The following is a 20,961-nucleotide window of genomic DNA, read 5'->3' as shown; positions in this document are numbered from 1 at the left end:
AGCATGGATTCATCAAGAACAAATCAAGTCAAACCAATCTAATAGCCTTATTTGACAGAGTAAGAACCCCTGTGGGTGGAGAGAAGAAGAAAATGTAATATATCTTAACTTTAGTGAGGCTCTGATACTGTTTCACATGACCTTCTCATAAGCAAACTAGGGAAATATAGCCTAGACGAACCTACTATAAGGTGGGTGCATATGGTTGGAAAACCAAACTCAATAGTTATAAGTGCTTCACTGTCAATCTGGAAGGGCATACCAAGTGGGGTCCTGCAAGAATCTGTCCAGGGTCTGGTTCTATTAAATATCTGCATAGAGAGAATACACTTATAAAGTTTGCAGACAAACCCAAGCTGAGATGGAGTGCAAGCACTTTGGAGGACAGGATTAGAATTCAAAATGATCTTTACAAACAGGAGAAATGGTCTGATATAAATAGGATGAAGTTTAATAAGGACAAATGCAAAGTACTACACTCAGGAAGGAACAATCAATTGCACAAATACAAAATGGGAAATGACTGCCTAGGAAGGAGTACTGTAGGAAAGGATTATAGTGGGTCACAAACTAAATATGAGTCAACAATGTAATACTGCTGCAAAAAAGCAAACATCATTCTGGGATATATTAGCCCGAGCGTTGTAAGACACAAGAAGTAATTCTTCCATTCTACTCAGCACTGATAAGGCCTCACCTGGACTAGTGTGTCTAGTTCCGGGCACTACACTTCAGGAAAGATTTGGACAAATTGGAGAAAATCCAGAGGAGAGCAACAAAAATGATTATAGGTCTAGAAAACATGACCTACGAGGAAAGATAGAAAAAAATGGGTTTGTGTAGTCTGGAGAAGAGAAGACTGAGGGGGTACATGGTAACAGTCTTCAAGTATGTAAAAGGAGGTTATAAAGAGAACAGTTTATAACTCTCCTCCTTATCCAGGACAGGACAAGAAGTAGTGGATTTAAATTGCAGCAAGGGGATATTTAGGTTAGATATTAGGAAAATCTTCCTAACTGTCAGGGTACTTATTCAGTGGAACAAATTACCTAGACAAGCTGTGAACCTACATCAGTGGAGATTTTTAAGAGCAGGTTAGACAAACACCTGTCAGGGATGAAGATAATACTTAGTCTTGCCTCAGTGCAGAGGACTGAACTAGATGGCCTATTGAGATCCCTTCCAGTCCTGTTTCTAGGATTCTATTATTTCAAGATTAAAAAAAATAATCAGACTCTAATAGTTCTAAGAAAAGCAGCATCAGTATATAGATGTTAAGTACCTCTGTAAATCTGACCCATAGTGACTATGTCACACTAGACTAGACTAGACTTTGAACCAACTGTAAGGATGATTATTATCTGCATGTTGTCCTCAGGATCTGCCTGATATTCAGTAACAATTTAATGCAGACACAGTCCTATTTTCAGAACTTATCCTCTGACTTAAGTGTTGGCAATATGGATGAATTGTTCTTATTGATAGGCTTTCTGATGGTGGATTCCACAAGAGGCATAGCCATATATACTATACTTGGGGAAGAAGCACATGCCTTGCAAAAATATATCACTTCTAAATTTATAGTTCAAAGGGACAAATAGGGCCACTGACTCAAGTACTTGACCACTCAAATGTAATTGCTCTACCAAAAGACAGGCTCTCAACCTGGAGAACTAGTTTGTCACGGCAGAGGTCCCCCTAGCAACAAGATCAATAGTTGGTACTGGCCAGGAGGTCACATGACAGAGGGACTAGAAGGTTATAAAAAGACAGGAGCTGATCCTTCAGTCCCTTCAGACTCTTCAGTCATTTTTCACCAGCTCAGGCTGAAAAGAGTTGCATGTAGGACCCTAATGAGGTAGGGAGAACCCTGCCTTCCTGAACACAGATGGGAAGGATGAGCTAGTGAGCAGCACTGCCTTTAGGATGTTAGTTGTTTTCTAAATGATATGTACTCTTGTGCATTATTTGTTAAGCAGAGTGCAATGGTGTTAGAATATTGAGCTAAGTGTCTACCTACCATTTGGCCTGTTGAAGAAGGAAACTGGAAGGCTCAATAATTTGTGAGGAATTCTGGGAGAGGGTATATTTGAGTTACTAGGGTATCATATGGGTCAATGCTGGTCTTTAGGGGCTGAGGCAAGTGGGCTGCAGGGCTCAATTTCCATGAAGGGGTAGCAGAAAGTGCACAAGAAGTGTGCCAAAGAGGCTAAGGGAGGAAATAGCACTCCAGGTACCTCAGACCCAGGAAAGCACACAGCACATGCTGGATTGAGGGTCTCGATTCTCTCACAGCCATCTGGGTGCCATCAAGGGGAGCCCAACCAGATATGTGACAATCTCCTCTTACGCTCATGAAAATTGATATTACAAAGGAGGATATTTCTGTTGAAAGGAGCTATAGAATTCCTATGTGTAAACTGGAAAGAAGAACAACCACCACCATAATAATCTCTATTAGAATCCTCAAGGCAGCAGAAGACATTACTTATAAAAAACAATAGAATTATTATATTTTCTAAATTAAGCCTCATCACACAGGCCAGACACAACGGGTGAAATGTTGCCATTGACATAGAGGGAGCCAAGATTTCACCCATTTATCCTTCATTCGGGATAAATGGGGGTTGGGGGGAGAGAAAGCTTCATTGTTTAAGTAAGATAGCTGAAATAATAAGAACAACCATCCAAAAGACATGCCAGAGGCAACACCAGTCACAAGCTGAGCTATGTGGGCAGACAGGTTTCACTGGAGGAAGAATGCAAATGCAGAAGACTGGGTACTTGGGGGGGGGGGCATGGGAGTTGCACGCGGGGGGGGGGGGGAGAAGGGCGGGCAGACAGATAAATATCACAGAAGGAGAAGGCAGCAGAAAGGTAAGGACAGCCAGAGAAGTGCTTGCAGCACCACGCTGGAAGAAAGCAAAGAGAGAACCTTCTGGGTAGAGTGCTGGCTGGAAAAAGAGGCTTGGAATATCAAGCAAAGAAACTGCCTTCTGTTTGATTGCTATTGTGTTCAAGGAAACGGGACTATGTACATTCTTTGTAAATAAACAGGACTGCACCAAAGAAACTACTAGCATCGTTCTTTCCTCCTCTTTCCTAACAGAAAGAACATTCAGGATCTTGAATATTGGTTAGCCACTAAGGTCAAAAGGCAGAATGATGCTTTCTATCCTCAATAGCAGTTTTATTGTTTTAATTTAGTAATGCACACCAGTGAGAACAGCTGTAAGAAAGCAGCACTTTTCTACTTTTGGGATTAATGTGCTCTCTCTTAAACTTAAGTTAAGACACATGCTCCATATATTAAATTTTTTTGTGTAATTACATCGAGTTTGCTAATTTTTGCTTAGTAAAGATTCAGTGTGGTTATTTGCTTATTAAAGCCTCAAATTTTGTTTGTATTCTCTATTTTGCTTCCTTCCATTAGCATTTTTATTTCTCTTGTATGCCTAAAATCAATAAAAATTTAAAAAGATGAAAAAGTTATCCACAGCATTTCTTCACAGTTACACTTTGTCAAATAAAATGCCGTAAAAGAGGTTCAAATGCAGTTGCTTCTGTCCTACCTGAAGATCTGAAGAGACAGAACTGCCTCGATCTGAGTCTTTTGGCAAAACTGGACTTGTGCTTGTTTCCTCATCTGATGACATTCTGCACAAAGACAATTCTATAAAATACCAGAAGCTGAACTTCATTTTCTAGTTACAACAAATGATTGTGGCCCTTCCCTAAACAAAGGAGTTGGGTAGGATAGACCCTATGTAGGGACCTGGGACATGGAGCAGCCAAAGGACTTGAGGCCCAACAGGAAGAAAGGTGCTGACGTATTGCAGCTTTGAAGAGCCCCTGCTGAAAGGCAATAGATTTTGTTGGGCACAGAAAGAAAACTGATTAATTTTAGGGTATACGGAAGAGAATGGGTGAATAAACAAATGATTATTGAGTCAAGTATGAATTTGTGAGCTAGGAGGACTGATTAGACAGTGTATAACAAGGTGGTGTAGTTATCTGGTGTGCATGGGAGGAACAGCTATTAGCTGTGTCTGAGCAAAAGAGAACAGGGAAGTTTTGTATAGAGTACGTTCATGCAAGTGGTTTTATAAACAGGGGAAAGGGTTGTGTATAAAAAGACCTACACAGACAACAGGCAAAACTGGCTGTTTATACAAGTGAAATAAAATACGAAAAGAGAACTGAAAACATACTTTCTATCTAATTTTTAAATAGATATTTTTTGATAGAAGTATCATTTTTAATTTGCCAGTATTCCTTTAAATTTTATCATTAAATTGGCAGAAAGTAACAGCCTTTAAGTATCTGTATATCTATTGTTGTTGTTTTCAAAATGACAAGCAAATAGGTAGTGTCTTATTCCCCTAGTTATATGTAGTAATGTGGATGGAAGTTGTGTTTGCACATTAAAGAGAGGGGAGACTCCATTACTCAGAATAATTGATTATCCAGTATTGCTTAAACAGTTTCCAGTATTATTTTGTTTTGTATGGAAAAAAACAAACTAAAGAGGCTCTTCTTGCACTACATAAGCTTTTTGCCACTAGTATAGTTGTTTTTTACTTTCAATACTTGCAGAATTTAAGTAACTTTCCTAATTTTCTGGTGTGCGGAAGAAAACTTTGTAGGCAGAAATCATGTATGCAAAGATTTCACCATACTGAACTTTTACACCAGCCAAGTATAAACCCGTAAATCCAGTCATCTGATGTAAATGTTGTCAGGGCTATACACATTGCAAAGAGCAATGCTACAGCAGCTTGCTTTATAAAATGGATTTAAAAATGGGAGCACACCTTAGTTAATAATTCCAGGTCCCAATTCTGCAACTGATTCTAGATGGGCACACCCTTGCATTCACATAGAGCTCCACTAAATTCAGTGATGCGCAGGCATGCTGTCAGGGCCCAAACTCACATTTGTGGAGGATAGCACAAAAAGACATCAGAACAAGTTAGCTACAATAGCCTCCAAGATCAATACAGTCATGTAAAAAGATAAAGAAAAGCTTTAAGCTACTTTCCCAACTATGATTTTGAATTTGTTTTAACTCATTTAAAATCAGTTAGAGAGACTGGAAGCCCTAGGATGCTTAATCCCTTGCTGAAATTCACACTTTTGGTTTCTCAGTGCTCAGGGTCACTGTTGTAGATACTTCAAAGACAGGAGATGTAGCATTTCCTGCCTTTGAATTATCCATGACTTGGGGAATGGAAAGTTACTCTCAGAACAGAGAAATTGACATTTTAAAAATGTTTTAAAAACAATTTAAAGGCTGTGATTGTTTCTGGTCCAAACTCAAAGAGACAGGACCGCTGAGTCTCTGATTAATGCTAGTGCCCAATGTGCCATAAACTATATAATAGCTGATATATATATAGACATACAGAGTGAAATTTCAAGTATTTGCTAAAACACTTTGTATTACTTCACTGTGCATTTTATTGTGCAACTAAAACAATTGCAAGGTTTGTCAGTTTCAGGTTTGGGTCATTTATTTGAAAGAAGAAAATCCAGTATGTCTTAAATTTTGGAATTCTCTCAGTTTATATCCAGAAGAATAGATTTCACAACAGAAACCCACACTAAAACAAAACAGGAAAACTGGCTTACTGCATTGAGGTCACTATTTTCAGAAATCAAGATCATATTAGGGCAGGGAGTAACTTATTTGTTTTGATTTCAGTGGGCAAAGCACTTGATTTTAAGTGAGGATATGAGATCAGTTCAATGTTTACTTTTCTTTGGTAAGCCTAGTATGTTGCAAATAACCTGGTATTGACACAGCTCTTAGCAGGGGAGTCTTTCTGTAGATTAGAAAAGAAAATCTGTCCTCTCTCTATATAAGCCAGGGTTCACCACATCTTCCCCCCTCCCTCCACACCTCACCTGAGTTTGCAAACACAGGTGATAGCTATATTATTAAGTTTTGTATTTGGAATTTCCAAGTAATGTCCACTCTACAGCTTCCACCATTAGCACCACCGGTAGAGTTGCTCCAATGGTGGGTGAACAATTGTTACAAAGGGCACAAGTGAGAGCAAGATCAGACAGAACAATAGTATTGCTGAGATGTGCAGATGGGGAGGAGCAACTGAGTCTTCAAAAGTCTCTGGGGAAATGCAGAAGACAGGAACATACAACTGAGAAAACAGGTTACTGACTCCCACCGGGGAAGAGGATTATTATGGTATCTGAAATAGGAGGTGGAAGGTCACGTGTTCCGTGAGGGCTGTGGATAACTCCACAAGTAGTCGTGTAGGCAGAGGGGCAGCGGCAGCTATGGTTATGGGGCAGGGAGACAGAGGGCTAAAGGTTATGGGCAGGAGGGATTGTGGGTATGGATGAGGAGGCAGAGGGGCCGTAGCTATAGGGCAGGCTGGGAATTAGGGGCCGAGGCTGTAGGGCAGTAGCCATGGGGGGAGGGGACCGTGGCTATGGGGTGGGGTGGATCTGCAAGCTCCTGGAGCTGTGGAGACGCTCCACTGTATGGTGTGCACGCTTCCCTTCTCCTCCCACAGGCAGCACCCCGTGCCTCCCCCAGGGAGGCTGGCAGGGACTCAGTCTCCCCTGCAAGCTCTTCATACCTGCGCGGCCCCCCACCTCCGGGCTCAGCCTCCCCCAGCGCGGCCCCGGCTGACTCGAGAGCTTGACAGTTTCAAACTGCCGTCGGTAAAAGCCAAACCCGCTGAGATTGGTTCTGAGTACTTTTGTAAAGCAGCCTATCATTGGATAGCCGTTTCGCAGCGCAGCCAATCACTATGTGCGCAATTAACTCGGGGCGGGGCTTACAAGTAACTGCCTCCTGTAATCAATCGGCTGGCAGCCGCTGCCGCTTCCACGGGGCCTCACCTCTGGGAGTGGAGCGCTCTGCCCGTCTCAGACCGGCGTCTGCGCAGGACTGCTTCCGCCCGCTGATTGGCCAGCGATGCTGCCCGGGCCGGGAAGGCGGGCAGCGAACGGGCAGTTAGCGTGAGGGTGTCACGTGAGCAGGGCCGATTTTGTGTTGCCGTCAGTCGGCTGAGGCACGTCGTGTACGTGGCTGACGCTTGGGCCCGGCCTAAGGGCCGCGGCTGCCTGAGACGCTTCTGCCAGTGGCGGAAATCCGTGATAGGCCCGCCCGTCACGTCAGGGGGCTGCCCGCGCTGGTGCTGGGGCCTGATTCAGCAAAACACATGAAAGTCACCCCCACGCCCATTGGTTGTTTGAAACCCTCAGAAACGGACGCTGGAGCGGAGACAGAGTGGGGGTGCCCCTCTGGCTCCTACCGGCACTGTCGCTCCGTGTTTGGCAAAGGCTGCATCTTTGGCATTTGGAGCAAAATCATTCTGTTGCATAAAGAAAAGGAGGACTTGTGGCACCTTAGAGACTAACCAATTTATTTGAGCATGAGCTTTCGGGAGCTACGGCTCACTTCATCGGATGCATGTGTTGCGTGTGACCATTGAGGGCAATAGCAGTAAGTCCGGGGACTATAATTAATAGAAAGTCAGCCTTAGGTTTTAAGGCTGTACTTGCATATAATAGGGAATATAGAGAGCGTCCCTTTGCCCGTTAGTCTCTTTGTTGATCCTGATACCATTTAAATCATGCTTTTTGTAGAACAGGCGGTGGGGTGTAAAACCCTTCCACACTAAATTATAGCCTTGGGTTATGCTGGTGACAGCTACACCATGTGGTGTACAACAGTCAAGCTCTGATAACTTATGAAATAGACATGACATTTAGCCTGACACTAGCCTGATGACAGAAGAAACACAGCACCTAAATGTATAAACTTAGAATCATAGAATATTCGGGTTGGAAGGGACCTCAGGAGGTCATCTAGTCCAATCCCCTGCTCAAAGCAGGACCAATCCCCAATTTTTGCCCCAGATCCCTCAATGGCCCCCTCAAGGATTGAACTCACAACCCTGGGTATAGCAGGCCAAACTTAGAGCAAATATACACACAAAATATACTGTATTTTATTTTAGATTTTTATAAATATATTTTAAAACCCTTCTGTTACTTCTAGACACTTTTGACACCCATTAAAATACACTTAATCAAAATAAAAGTAGCCAAACCACAACAAAACTTCACCCCCATCAATAGTCAGTCGCCATCCTCAAAATAAAGTCTTCTCCCCACACAGATTGCCCCCCCATCAAGTCCTTTCTACAGTGTTCCTTGGCTGCCACAGTAACTCCTTAGAGACCATTGCATTTGGGTGCAAGTAAGAGAAGCCCTAAGGTCAGCTCAGGATCTGGAGAGTGTAAATGTGGGGTTACATGCACCTTTGCTTCCACCAACCTCAGGTCCTGTTCCACACAGAGTCTGATCTGACCCACCAATCCAGCACACTATTTTAGCCAACATCTCAGTTAGCAAAGAATTACAGTGTTTCATGAGAACTAACTATTGGAAAATTTCCTTTCTAGGAATTCTTCTTTTAGCTTGTCGGGGGGATAGGACCAGTGGTGAGCTGGAGCCGGTTTGCACGAACCGGTTGTTAAATTTTGAAGCTGGTTTAGAACCGGTTGTTAAAGAATACAAGGAACCCGACAGTGTGCTGTAAGGCAACTAGAAAGTTTTTGAATGCTGTAACAAGAGAACACTTAAGCACATGGTTAACTTTAGGCAATTTTTACGCATCAGGCGGCACTCCGGGTCTTTGGCAGCACGTCCTTCACTCGCTCCGGGTCTTCAGCGGCACTTCGTTCAGTGCCACTGAAGACCCAGAGCGAGGAGTGAAGGATGTGCCGCCAAAGACTCGGAGTGACTGAAGGAACCGGTCCTTCAGCTTTTGGCAGCTCATCACCGGATGGGACCTTTTCTTACCAAGGCACATTCAAGGTTATTGATACCGTGTACATTCCTTTGCCATGTTGTCAATAGAATGCTGACTAAAGAAATTCAGGGACTCTGTTGTAGTATCAGTTAAACATGAATTGGTTTTGCTCTGAAATGTTAGGTAGGGCAGCTGAAGAGTGTAAAAGGTTTTTCCATAAGGGGTCTTTCCTTGCAGAGAAATGTATAAACAGTAATTGCAAACTAATTTTCTCAGACAACTGTTTTCGTTGTGTGAGGTTTGCACAAGTGATAGGTAAGATTTATGAATGGAAAAAGTATATACTCTGGCGGGGAGCGGGGTTGAGATTCTAGAGCTGAAACTTTAGAAAACCAGAATGAGGAGCCAGAGCAAGTTTGCACTTAATATTTTAAAATATTATCCTCCTGTATAGTTTGCTAAAGTTAATGGGCTGGAGAGGTTATATGATGCACCATTTATCTTTTTCTTTGTTACACATTTTATCAGATATTTTCAGATGAGGTTGTTCATATATTTTCTTCTTCCTTCCTTTTCTCTTGTCTCTCCTATTTTCATCTATATTTATAGTATTAATTTGTTATATATAGTGCCTACAACGTGCTCCAGTGACTTCCAAACACAAAGACACAGATCCTGCCACATAGGCTTCACAATGTGAAACAAATAGCTGACTAAGCATAGGGAAAAAAGGCATAAATGTAAACAAAGTGGTTATTGTTGGAACAAAATATATTACCTAACATGTTTAATCAACACAGATTTTTTTAGATACATAGATTATCTCCCAAGTTTTCACTTTTCTTTATGTATCTTGTTTCGCCCCTTTAAAACCTTCTTTAATTCTAACTTATCCTTGTTCTACTTACTCTATAAATCTCTCATTCTTTAAATTAATATTAGTACTGTCATACCAAGTGGTAAGTAATTTAGAATGTGCAGTATCTTTCCAATACTAAAGAGTCCATGATAATATAAGGTATGCGTACGCTACAGTTAGATACCCACAGCTGGCCTATATCAGCTGACTCAGGCCTCGGGTCTGTTTAATTGCCTGGTAGATGTTTGGGCTCAGACTGCAGCCTGAACTCTGGGACCTTGCAGGGTCATAGAGCCTGGGCTTCAGCCCAAGCCCAAACATCTCAACTGCAGTTAAACAGTCCCATAGCTTGAGTCAGCTGGCACAGGCCAGCTGTGAGTTTTTAATTGCAGTGCGCGCACTCTCTCTCTCTCCCTTCATTTTCTGCTTTCATGTGACATTTTTAAAGTCTAGTCACAGTGATGTGTAAAGAGCTAGGGAAGAAATGTACAGAAGCTGAAAAATAAGATGGATGGCGTTGTGCCAGAAATAGTCAATTTGTTGACATCTCGTTTATATATAGTTCTTTAGAAGAGTCCATCAAATGTTGACTTTTCAGTAAAAGGTGCTCCTTGTGTGATTAATGTGGCTTCATCTCTCTTATTTACCCACAACTTCTGGCCTTCATATGCCCAATCATCCTACCACAAATTAACCCAGTTAAATTTTTTCCTCAGATGCTTTTGGAAGCTAAACTATGTGAGCAAAAGTTTGTTAACTACAAAATATTGATTGGACCAATTGCCATCAGAAAACATCACGTGAGAAAGGATCTCAGATGAAAATGAATGAATTGAAATGTCTCATCTAGAAGTTGTGGAAACAAATGCATCTCTGCATCTGCAGTGACCTCATCTTGCATTACTGTTAATATAAATTTTTCTTCCTATAAGATGATTGGCCTGTGCACTTTTGCACTAGATTTCAAAAAAACATTTATTGTAAAGTGAATGTTTTTAAGGAATGTAAACTCAAAATCACAGTAGCTGTATAAGCTTTTGTATTCTCCAATAAATTTGTTAGTCTCTAAGGTGTCACAAGTACTCCTATTCTTTTTAATTATAAATTATATGAGGCATATAAATTGGCATACTTTCATCTCTGAGACACGTTGGGAATTGCTGCCTATGATGTAGTTTGCAATGTCTCATGTAACTGAATAGTCCAATCCAAGATTTGCATGATCTTTAGCAGTTATTGCAAGTATATGTATCTTGGTTGTATGTATCACTATATATGAGGCATATATAGTGCATGTTATCCTGGACTTTAAACTGTAGAAGGGAAAACTGTACTACCTAATTCACTGGGAAGGTTATCGTCCTGAGGAATGTTCCTGGGAACCTGTTGCCCATGTCCATGCCTCTGACCTGATTAAAAGGTTTCATTGAAACCACCTGGATAAATCAGGCCCAGTGCCCACCTGGAGGAAGGGTACCCCTAAAGAAGAGGGTAATGTCACGATGGGCAACTAGAACGTGGATCTGCAAAGTCTGAGAGAACTGATGTTCCCCCCGTGCTACCAGGAAGCTGTGCAGAGCCTCATCCATGGAGCACTGTGGAGAATAGGCCCTGCAGGAACTACTGCCAAAGGTAGTCAGAGTGACAGGACCCTGTAGCCCTCTGATTGGCCAGCCGGACTCTTGAACCCTGAGGAGTGGCCCAGGACGTTGTTTGGGCAACACCACATACTTTGGGCCTGCTGTGACTCCAGACCTCACCTCTTCTCTGGCCTCTGATCCTAGCCTGACTCTGACCCTTGCCTCCTCATACCAACCTGGTATTATCTCTGATCTCCGGTCTCCAACTCTGGTCTGATTTTGACCTCAAGGGAAGAAAATTAGCAGCATGTCATCTCCAGGAGGAGGAGAACCAGTATAGCCTGAAAGCAATTACCTACTTCTATCTGCACAGGTACTACTGCTTATAATGCCTTGAAAGAGTCATCTGAGAGAAGGGATCAGAAGGAGATCCTGTCAACTGGAAGGTATGGGATGCATTGCCCTAGGGATGGGGGTTCTATGACCACCACTCCCAAGAGGAGAAGGGCAGTGGTGGTCAGGGCCTCTCTCCTAAGAGGGCAGTCATCCATCTGCTATTGGACTGGGAATCCCAAGAAATGTGTTGCTTGCCTGGTGCTAAAAATTCAGCATGTGATGAGGAGTCTGCCGAGACTCATCATACCCTTGGACGCTACCCCTTCCTACTTATGCACGTGGGTGCCAACAGTTCTGCCAAGAATGACCTTGAGTGAATCACTGCAGACTACATGTCTCTTGGAAGAAGGGTAAAAGAGTTTAGGGCGGAAGTGATGTTGTAGTCCAACCTCCCTGTTGAAGGAAAAGGCCCAGGCATTGAATTGTGGAAGTAAATGCCTGGCTACACAGATGGCGTTGGTGAGAGGGCTTTGGCTTCTCTGCCAATGAGCTGATGCTCTGGAAAAGAGGATTACTGTGCTGGGATGGGTTCCATCTACCAAATACTGGGAAGAGCATCTTTGGACATCTCACTAATCTGATAAAGAAAGCTTTAAATTAGATCTTATGGGGGATGGTGACAAAAATCTGGCCAATGTGCATCTAGGCTCAAGTCATGAAGACAAGGGGAAGGGGCTAAATTCTGGAGAAGGGAGTGGAAATCACAACTGCATTAAAGAGGCAAGAAGAAAAGTAACAGGGCAGGCTGCAAAATATATTCAATCCCCGTATTCCAATGCAAGGATGAATTGGAAGTCATGGTATATTGAAAAAAAAGACATAATTGGCATCAGAGACTTGGTGGGACAACTCCCATGATTGGGGTACCAGCATTGAGGGATATAGCTTGTTCCAGAAGGATAGGGAAAAAAGGGAATAGGTATGGGATAGGGATAGGTATGGGAAAAAAGGAGGAGGAGTTGCACTGTTTGTCATGAATGTATACACTTGCTCCGAGGTCCAAGAGGAAGTGAGCAAGAGACATACTGAGTTTCTGGGAGAGGATAAAAAGGGAAAAGAATAGTAGTGATGTTATCGTGGGAATCTATTACAGATCACCAATTCAAGAAGAGGAAGTGGATGAGGTTTTCTACAAGCAGGTAACAAGATTAGCTAACACACACAAGCTAATATTAATTGTGGATTTTAATTTCCCTGATATCTGTTGGAAGACTATTACAGCACAACATAATATGTCCTGCAAGTTCTTAGTGTGTGGGGGGAACAGCTTTCTGATTCAGAAAGTTATTGAAATGACTAGGAGGTCATCCATTTTGGATCTGGTGTTGACCAACAGGGATGACTTGGTTGTGAATTTGAAGGTGGCCAGGAACTTGGGAGGAAGTGATCATGAGCTGATAGAATTCAAGATCCAAAGGAAAGGAGGACATGAGAACAGCAAAACAAAGACACTGGACTTCAGAAAGAGAGAGAGATTTCAACCAACTCAGAGAAATAGTAGAGAAGGGCCCATGGAAAGACAAATTAGGAAGAAAAGGAGTCGAAGATGGCTGGCAGTTCCTAAAAGATGAAATACTACAGGCTCAACATCAAGCTATTCCAATGCAGAAGATAGATAAGAGGAGCCAGAGCGAGAAAATGTGGCTGTACAAGGAGCTTTTTAAGCTATCTAAAAGCCAAGAGAGATACATATAGGAAATGGAAGGAGGGGCATGTCACCAAGGAAGTATACATAGGAATAGCACAAGCGTGTAGGGACAAAAGCAGGAAAGCCAAAGCAAAGAATGAGTTACATCTGGCAAGACAACAAGAAGAGGTTCTACAAATGTCAGACAAAAAAGAAAGATCAGGGACGGTGCTCTGCACACTGGAGAAGATGAGCTGGTAATGGAAGATAAGGCAGAGCTGCTCAATGCCTCTTATCAGTCTTCTCTCAAAAATAACATGTGACCAGACAACTAGTGAAGTACCATAGACAATAAAGGGGAAGGGATGCAGATCAAGATGAGTAAAGAACATGTCTGAGACCTTCTAATTTCAATCAATTCAAGTCAGCGGGGCCCAATGCTATTCCCCCCGGGGTGCTGAAGGAATTAGCTGAAGAAATCTGAGAGCCACTGGCAATTATATTTGCAGACTCATGGATGACATGAGGTCCCAGAAGACTGGAGAGGGGCTAACGTAGTGTCCATCTTCGAAAAGGAGAAAAAGGAGCTGAGGAACTATGGACTAGTCAGCCTGACCTAGACACTAGAGCAATATATAAAACATTCAGTTTGCAAATATCTGGAGGATGAAGGGGTAATCAGTAGCAGCTAGAATGGATTTACTAAGAACAAATTATGCCAGACCAGCTTGACTTCCTTCTTTGACTGGATAACTGGTTTGGTGGATAGGGGGAATTCAGTGGACATAATATACCTGGACTTCAGCAAGGCTTTTGACACAGTTCCATATGACATTCTGATAAGTAAACTGGAGAAAAGTGGACTTGGCAGGACTACCATTAAATGGATACATAATTGGTGAAACAACCACAAAGTGTAGCTATTAATGGAATGATTTCAGATTGGAGGGAGGTCTCAAGTGAGGTTTCACAGGGATCTGCTTTGGGTTCAGTGTTATTTAACACCTTTATTAATGGCCAGGATATAGGAATAGAGAGCATACTGATCAAATTAGCGGATGACACAAAGCTGGGTGGAGGGAGGGGGGTTGCTAACACTTTTGAGTCTAAAACTAAAATTCAAAAGGATCTTGATAAATTGGAGAACTGGGCTATGGACAACAATGAAATTAAACAAAGACAAATATAGGATGATCCACTTAGGGAAGAAAAAACAAGTGCACAAATACAGAATTGGCAACAGCACTGCTGAGAAGGATCTGGGAGTTGTGGTGGATCACAACATCAACATGAGTCAACAATGCAATGCTTTTGCAGGAAAAAAAAGAGCAAATGAAATTTTAGGCTGCATTAACAGCATAATGTGCAAGTCACGGGAGATGATAGTACTGCTCTACTCAGTGATAATTAGGCCTCAGCTGGAGTACTGTGTCCAGTTATTTTGGTCACCAACGTACAGAAAGGATGTAGTGAAACTGGAAAGGATCCAGAGGCAAGTGACAAAAGGAATAGAATGCAAGCTATATTAGAAAAGAAAGGCTGAAGGAACTGGGTATGTTTAGCTGGAAAAAGAGGAGAGTAAGGGAAACATAATAGTGGTTTTCAATTACTGTGTAGCAGGGTGCAGTAAGGCCCCCCTTGGACCTGCCTCTGCTGCGTTCCAAAAACCACTCAGAGACCTTCTGGCTCAGCAATCACCGGTGCAGTTTATTTACAGCGTGCAATCCCAGCACCTTCTCACCACATACAGCTTGCGGGCTTCAGCCTTAGGAACTTCTCAGTCTCTGCAGCCAGGAAAGAAGAGTACCACTCTCTGACTTCCCCACTGTTTCCTTCTTCTGGGCCTACATATAGCCCCAGATTAATCAGGCTCTTTCCCCTTTGTCAGTCAGGTGCAGGTTTTTCCAGACAGCTCCAATTTACCTCCCTTAATTGGAGCTGGCATGACAGAGGGCTGGCTCAGGTGTTCCTTCCCAGCAACCTGGCACATGCTGCCATAAAATAGATGGAGAAAAGTTGTTCTCTCTTGCCACAGAGGGCAGGACAAGAGGCAATAGGTTGAAACTACAGCATAGCAGATTTAGATCAAATTTCGGGGAAAACTTCCTAACTGTGAGAATAGTAGGACAATGGAACAAGCTGCCTAGGGAGATTGTAGAAGCTCCTTTACTGAAGATTTTCAAAAGGAGGCTGGATAGCCATCTGTCTTGGATGGTTTAGATCAGTGGTCTCCAACCTTTTTACACCCAAGATCACTTTTTGAATTTAAGGGCAAACTCACCCCTTCTCTGAGGCCCCTCCCCTACCCCAAAGCCCCACCCCGCTCACTCCATCTCCCCCTCTCTCTGTTGCTCACTCTCCCACACCCTCACTCACTTTCACTGAGCTGAGGTTCGGGAATGGGTGCGGGCTCTGGGCTGAGCCTGGGGCAGGGAGTTTGGGTGCATGAGGGGGTGAGGGGTGCAAGCTCCAGAAGGGAGTTTGGATGCAGGAGGGGGTTTGGGGTACAGGAGGAGTATGAGGTGCTGGCTCCAGGAGGGGGTTCAGGGATGAGGGTTGGGGTGTGGCCTCCCAGTGGGCAGCACTTAGCCTCGCTGTGCCCACCACTGACCAGGAGCCACTGGAGGTAAGGCAGGTTCCTTGCCTACCCCAGCCCCACACCGCTCCTGGAAGGGGCCAATGCGCCCCTGCGGTCCATGGGGGAGGTCGGGGGGCACGTGGCTCCACATGCTGCCCCTCTCTGCAAGTACCGCCTCTGCAGCTCTCCCGGCCAATGGGAGCTCTGGGGGTGGTGCTTACAGGCAGGAGCAGGGAAACCCCTGGCGCTGCAGGGCTGCGCTGGCCGCTTCCACAAGTGGGGCTGGGGTAGAGAGGGAGTCTGCCTTAGCTGCAGCCACACTAAGCTGCTGGAGATTGCGATCAACTGGGAGATCCTCTAGGATCAACTAGTCTATCGCAATCAACTGGTTGGTGACCACTGGTTTAAATTCAACTAGATGACCCTCGTGGTGGATTCAACTCTTTCTTATTGAACCTGGCTCTGGAGATTCCTCCGACCTCTGCTCACTGGCTACTGTTCCTCACTTGGGGACTTCAGCCCAGCTGTGATCTCTAGCCCAGACCGCTTATGCTTTGGTCCCTTACAATGGGTTAATTTCTTCCTCATCATACCACTAATATGGGGTAAATATATACTTCTAGTTCTACCCAATTGGCACATTTCTGTGAAAGAAATATTGCAATGCCATGTGGGCATTTAAAAAGACTGCTCCAGCATGCGTCAATTAAAGGATTGATTAGTGTTTCTACATAAGAGGTACATGTACATTGTGAAACTCTTAAAAAAAAAATCTTTCAAATGTTTTCTGATATTCCTAAAAAGTAACCAAAGATGTGAAGTTACGTTATATAGGGGCAAATATGACCTGTACTGCATGGGAACAGTTGAGGGCAAAAAGGAAATGTAAGGCTTTTCACCATCCACCCTCTCAACAGTGCATCAAGCTATCTTGCCTCAGGCCAGAATACCTAAGGAACACACTCTTCTGACTAGAAGCACGGTCAAGCTCCTGAACAGCTATTGCATATGCTGTGTTGTGCAGCACAAACTAGTTTAGGGTGCACATTGCTCCTTCTTTAATAAAGCAATGCTGTATGTCCCACAGAACAGTTCAGAAACATATGGTCCATAATAAATAAATAAATAAAATAATAATAATAAATTGCAATAGGATTCTCACCAGTCAGGGCAATATTTGGCCTTTAAGAAAATGAGTGGGTCAGTTTTTCAACCTGATACTGCCTTTAGTTGAGGAGATGCAAGCATTTGAAAATTGGGGGGGGCAGGGCAGGTTTGCAATGATTACTCAAACCAATCTTTATTGTGCAAACGTTCACCAGCACTTCGTAATTAGGTGGATAAAAGAAAAGGAGATCAAAGGGTATGAAGCTGATTATCCTTTTCATTGTAGTAATTGTAGATGCCTAGAGAGTGGGGAAATGGCAATAATTATTCTCCTCCCACACTTCGGGTTTTGTCAACTAATTAAATCTACTGAAACTTTTTGATTCCTACTGTGCATCAAAAATACTAATCTTCACTGTTAGCTTCTAGTGCAGTGCAGTATGTACAGATATTTTCACTGAGGGAAGATAATGATTCTAGGCCTTTCCAGCTACTTATATTCATTTGCTTTTCTAGCCAAACAAGAGTCACAGTAGTGGTTTGAAGCCAGAAAAAGTATCTGTACAGCCTGAACCATGTAGGAAAAGTTAAGTCTAAACACTGTAGCGCTTATTTTTTTCCCTCTGTGTTTTTTGCACAGATTTAATCATTTTAATATCACCTACAACAAAAAACCAACCCTTGTTCTTCAAAACACTTATTGAAGGATTTAAAAGGTATCAGTGAACTTAGTCTCATCTGCATGACATTTTCATGCTTGTCAAGCTTGGCCTGAACTATGTTACTTACACACACACACACACAAGTTCTTGTAATACTCAATAAGTTTCCCTTGAATTTGGAAACTAATAAGCGAGTCCTCCGTGGTGCAAGAGAGGCTACTCTGTAATGTATGAATACTGTATTTGACCTGGTTATTGGGATGTTTACTGTATGACAATACTGGGCTAAACATTGGGATGTTTATGTACGAATGTTTTGGTTTAATAGCAGGCTGTTGGAAAAAATAATCAGGAAGCAGATTAATGGCTTGAGATAGCCGACTACTAACACTTAGAGACAATACACGAGCCATTGGCTTTGGTGTTTTACCTTTGACCTCCTGATGAGCTCCCTGGATTAGACTGTCAAGGTGGGGTCCAAGGAGAACAAGAGAAGAAAGATCTGACTAGATTTAAAGTGACATACTTCTTCAAGCAGAGGGAGAGAGAGTGATATAGATTGACACACTGACCCCAGAGGTTAGAGGTGACTGGGAAAGTGAGGCCTGAATAGGGGTGCTACTAAAGGATGGCAGGACTCTAGGTAAGAAAGGGGTGTAGACCTTCTACGGATTTAAAATCCTTTTTCTCTTGTGTTATGCTTTATTCCTACTGTTAAGATAAAACAATACTTGGGTTTAAGACAGCTGCCTGGTCATTGGTTCATCACTAGTCAGACTCCTATGGGGAGAATTGCAGGTTCCGAACTCAGTCAGACCTGCTAGGTAAGCATGGTAGATACACAGGGTACTGTAGACCAGGTTTTGGTCTAAAAGGGGAAGAATCACATGATTCCACCCCAGGAGAGATAAGGGGACAAGGCCTGAGGGGGTGAACTCAGAGACCAGAGGGGAAGAGAAGTGCATTTAACCCTGTAACTGTGATACCCTCCTGTAGCTAATTAACACATATTGATTGCTATGGTCATAAACAGAGTCTGTCTCCTAGTGAAAAAGTGCTTCATACCTCAGAAGTCATGACTTTAAAATTGTTTTATGAAGAGCTCACCATAAGTGAGCCCCCAACAGAAAAGTTTAATTGCTATTGCTGAGCCTGTAGCCTTCTTCATGCTTCAGCAACAGCACTGACCAGGGTGCTTCTCACAGGGCCCTGTCATAGCCCTCCTGTGCTTATATCACCAGAAGTCTTCTCTTGCCTCCAACAGAGGTCTTCTTCACTGTCCATGCCCTACAGTCTTTACAGGGTTGGGATTCTACTGGGGGGATCCCGTTCCCTTTGGAGCTAGCCTTCCATGGAACACTGGTGAAGGTCTCCTGTCTTCCACCCACAAAAGGTACAATTAGAGGGTGGAGGTTTCCCCCCAAACATCTTTCCTCTAGTTTACTTGGCTCCAGGCTCATATCAACCCCCATGAATTGCCCCTCTAGAGCTATAATCTTGGGATCCCTCTCTTCCCGACTTATCTTGCCCCCAGTTTGGGGCTAGTAGGGTAGGTTTGCCCACCAAAGCTTTTTTGTCAGAACTCTTCCCTCTGCGGTGTGTTCGCTATCCCATGCCTTTCCAGGCGTCCATCAGGGCTTGTACCTCCCGGGAGTTGGCCAAACCTCTACCCTCCTTCTCTAGGTGTCCCTGATCTAGCACTCCCTGTTTCACTGCCCCCTTCTCACGTTTTCCTCCTCTCCCTCCCCAAGTCTTCTTGTGTAGTGCATCTTTCTGAGCTTGTTACTGTATGTCTAGGGTTATCATACACTAGACCTGGAGGACTCACTGGAGCATATATACTGATGAGCTTTTTGCATGGATCCAGCAGTTGGGTTCTCTTCCTGCATAGTCTACACATTTTACATAAAGGGAATGGGCTCCAGTCAGTTCCTAGGATTACTGAGTAAGGCAATGACTTCACTGTCCCTACTTGCTGCCATCTAAACTTCCCTTCTACTTCCAAGTGGATAACTGCCATGGGATAAGTGCTCTTTCCCTCACTCCCCCATGCATACAATAGTTATTGTCACCCCTTCCTGTCACCACTGAGACTTAACCAGGGTGCTCTATACAAGGGAACATGCTACTGCAGAATCCACAATGCTCTGTCATTCTTCAGCCTGCTGTGACAGGAATCATCCTTATCCCAGGTTTCCCTTTTACACCTGTCCACCCTTAGAACTCTGCGAGCCTGCAGTCCATGAAAGTGAAGTTTCTCTTTGTGTGTCCTCTGCACCGCACTAGTAGCAAGCTACTGCACAGGCAGCTGAGGCCCCCTTGTATCTCCTTCCTGGGCTTCCCTGCATGAGTTTCTTCAGCCTTATTTCCCCCCTCCTTGGCCACAGGGGGACAGAGCTCTTTCCATGGAAAGTCCATCTCCACATACACCTCTGTTAATTTTACTGCTGCCTCTGAACCCTGACCCTTGTAGTCTCAGGGAGGCCCTGTGTAAACTGTTCCAGAATAATGGAGTCCATTAGGGCCTCAGTGTCCTGTATCTGGCTGCAACCAGCAAGTGGTCCAATCTGAAAATTTCTGTGCAAAGGCCCTGGGACGTATCCTGCCGTTTCAACTGGCTACCCTGAACTTTTGGCAGTATTTTTCTGACAGGGTATCAACCAGCCAGATAAGGGGCTAGCCAAAGTGCCCATGCATCCTTCTCCCATCCAGTACAAGTAGCCACCCATTAATAGGTTAGTAAAAGAGGCATCAGGTCATCCCCCAGGGACATTTTGCATTTCCCCAGGTTCACTGTTCAATTTCCAATCCCCTCACTGGAACTCACCAGCCTCTGCAGGAGACATTGCTGCATCTGGGCCTGTTCCTTGAACTCCTGTAACGTTGGTTGCTGCGCTGCCTGCTAACCCAGAAGTGCTTGCCTCTCCACCTGCTGGGTCTTTATCTCCTTTTGCTGTTCCACTACTCAGTGCAGCATCTCGTTCATTGTGCCTGCATCTCTTGCCCTTCTGCAGGTCCCCTTAGAGTCTCCTTTCAGTGGAGAAGATTAATGCTCCTGAACAAGCCCCCATGTGTCATAGGGTGTCTGTCACTACCTGGTCAACTGTACTGCCTGGCCAGTTTGTGTGGACTCTCAGTCATAGACACACACCACCTTTTCACCACGTGTGTATTTATTCCTTCCTTGCAAAGTAACACAGTGTACTGCAGGTTTATAGCAAGAGAAGGTGTCCCCACAGCCTTTGCTCCTCAGGCCAGTTTCATCCTCCGAGTTCCCCCTTACTTCCTTTTCCTTCCACTTGTATCCTCCAAATACAACTTTAGCCCAGCAATTAGCATGCAGGTGCTCGGTCCCACAACA

The 20,961-nt window shown here is 43.7% G+C and overlaps 1 protein-coding gene across 5 annotated transcripts in view; it reads right to left on the bottom strand.

Moving 5' to 3' along the window:
• POC5 (POC5 centriolar protein) overlaps positions 1-7,071 on the bottom strand; it is a 49,276-nt gene extending 42,205 nt beyond the window's left edge. For 2 of the 5 annotated variants that reach the window (XM_073344217.2, XM_073344220.2), the window contains exons 1-2: positions 6,606-6,692; positions 3,573-3,657 (exon numbers count right to left, since the gene is read on the bottom strand). In XM_073344217.2, coding sequence (XP_073200318.1) covers positions 3,573-3,656 — 84 coding nt within the window. In that variant the 5' untranslated portion in view covers position 3,657; positions 6,606-6,692. Of the gene's footprint in view, positions 1-3,572; positions 3,658-6,605; positions 6,748-6,870 lie in introns of those variants that run through there. The other 3 variants (XM_073344218.2, XM_073344221.2, XM_073344219.2) reach the window with 3 other exon arrangements.
• Between the last annotated feature and the right edge of the window lie 13,890 nt (positions 7,072-20,961).

Source organism: Lepidochelys kempii, chromosome 5 (genome assembly GCF_965140285.1).
Source record: "Lepidochelys kempii isolate rLepKem1 chromosome 5, rLepKem1.hap1, whole genome shotgun sequence".
Taxonomy (NCBI): domain Eukaryota; kingdom Metazoa; phylum Chordata; order Testudines; family Cheloniidae; genus Lepidochelys; species Lepidochelys kempii.
The sequence above is the reverse complement of the archived record's forward strand: the minus strand, read 5'-3'. Positions and strand labels throughout refer to the sequence as shown.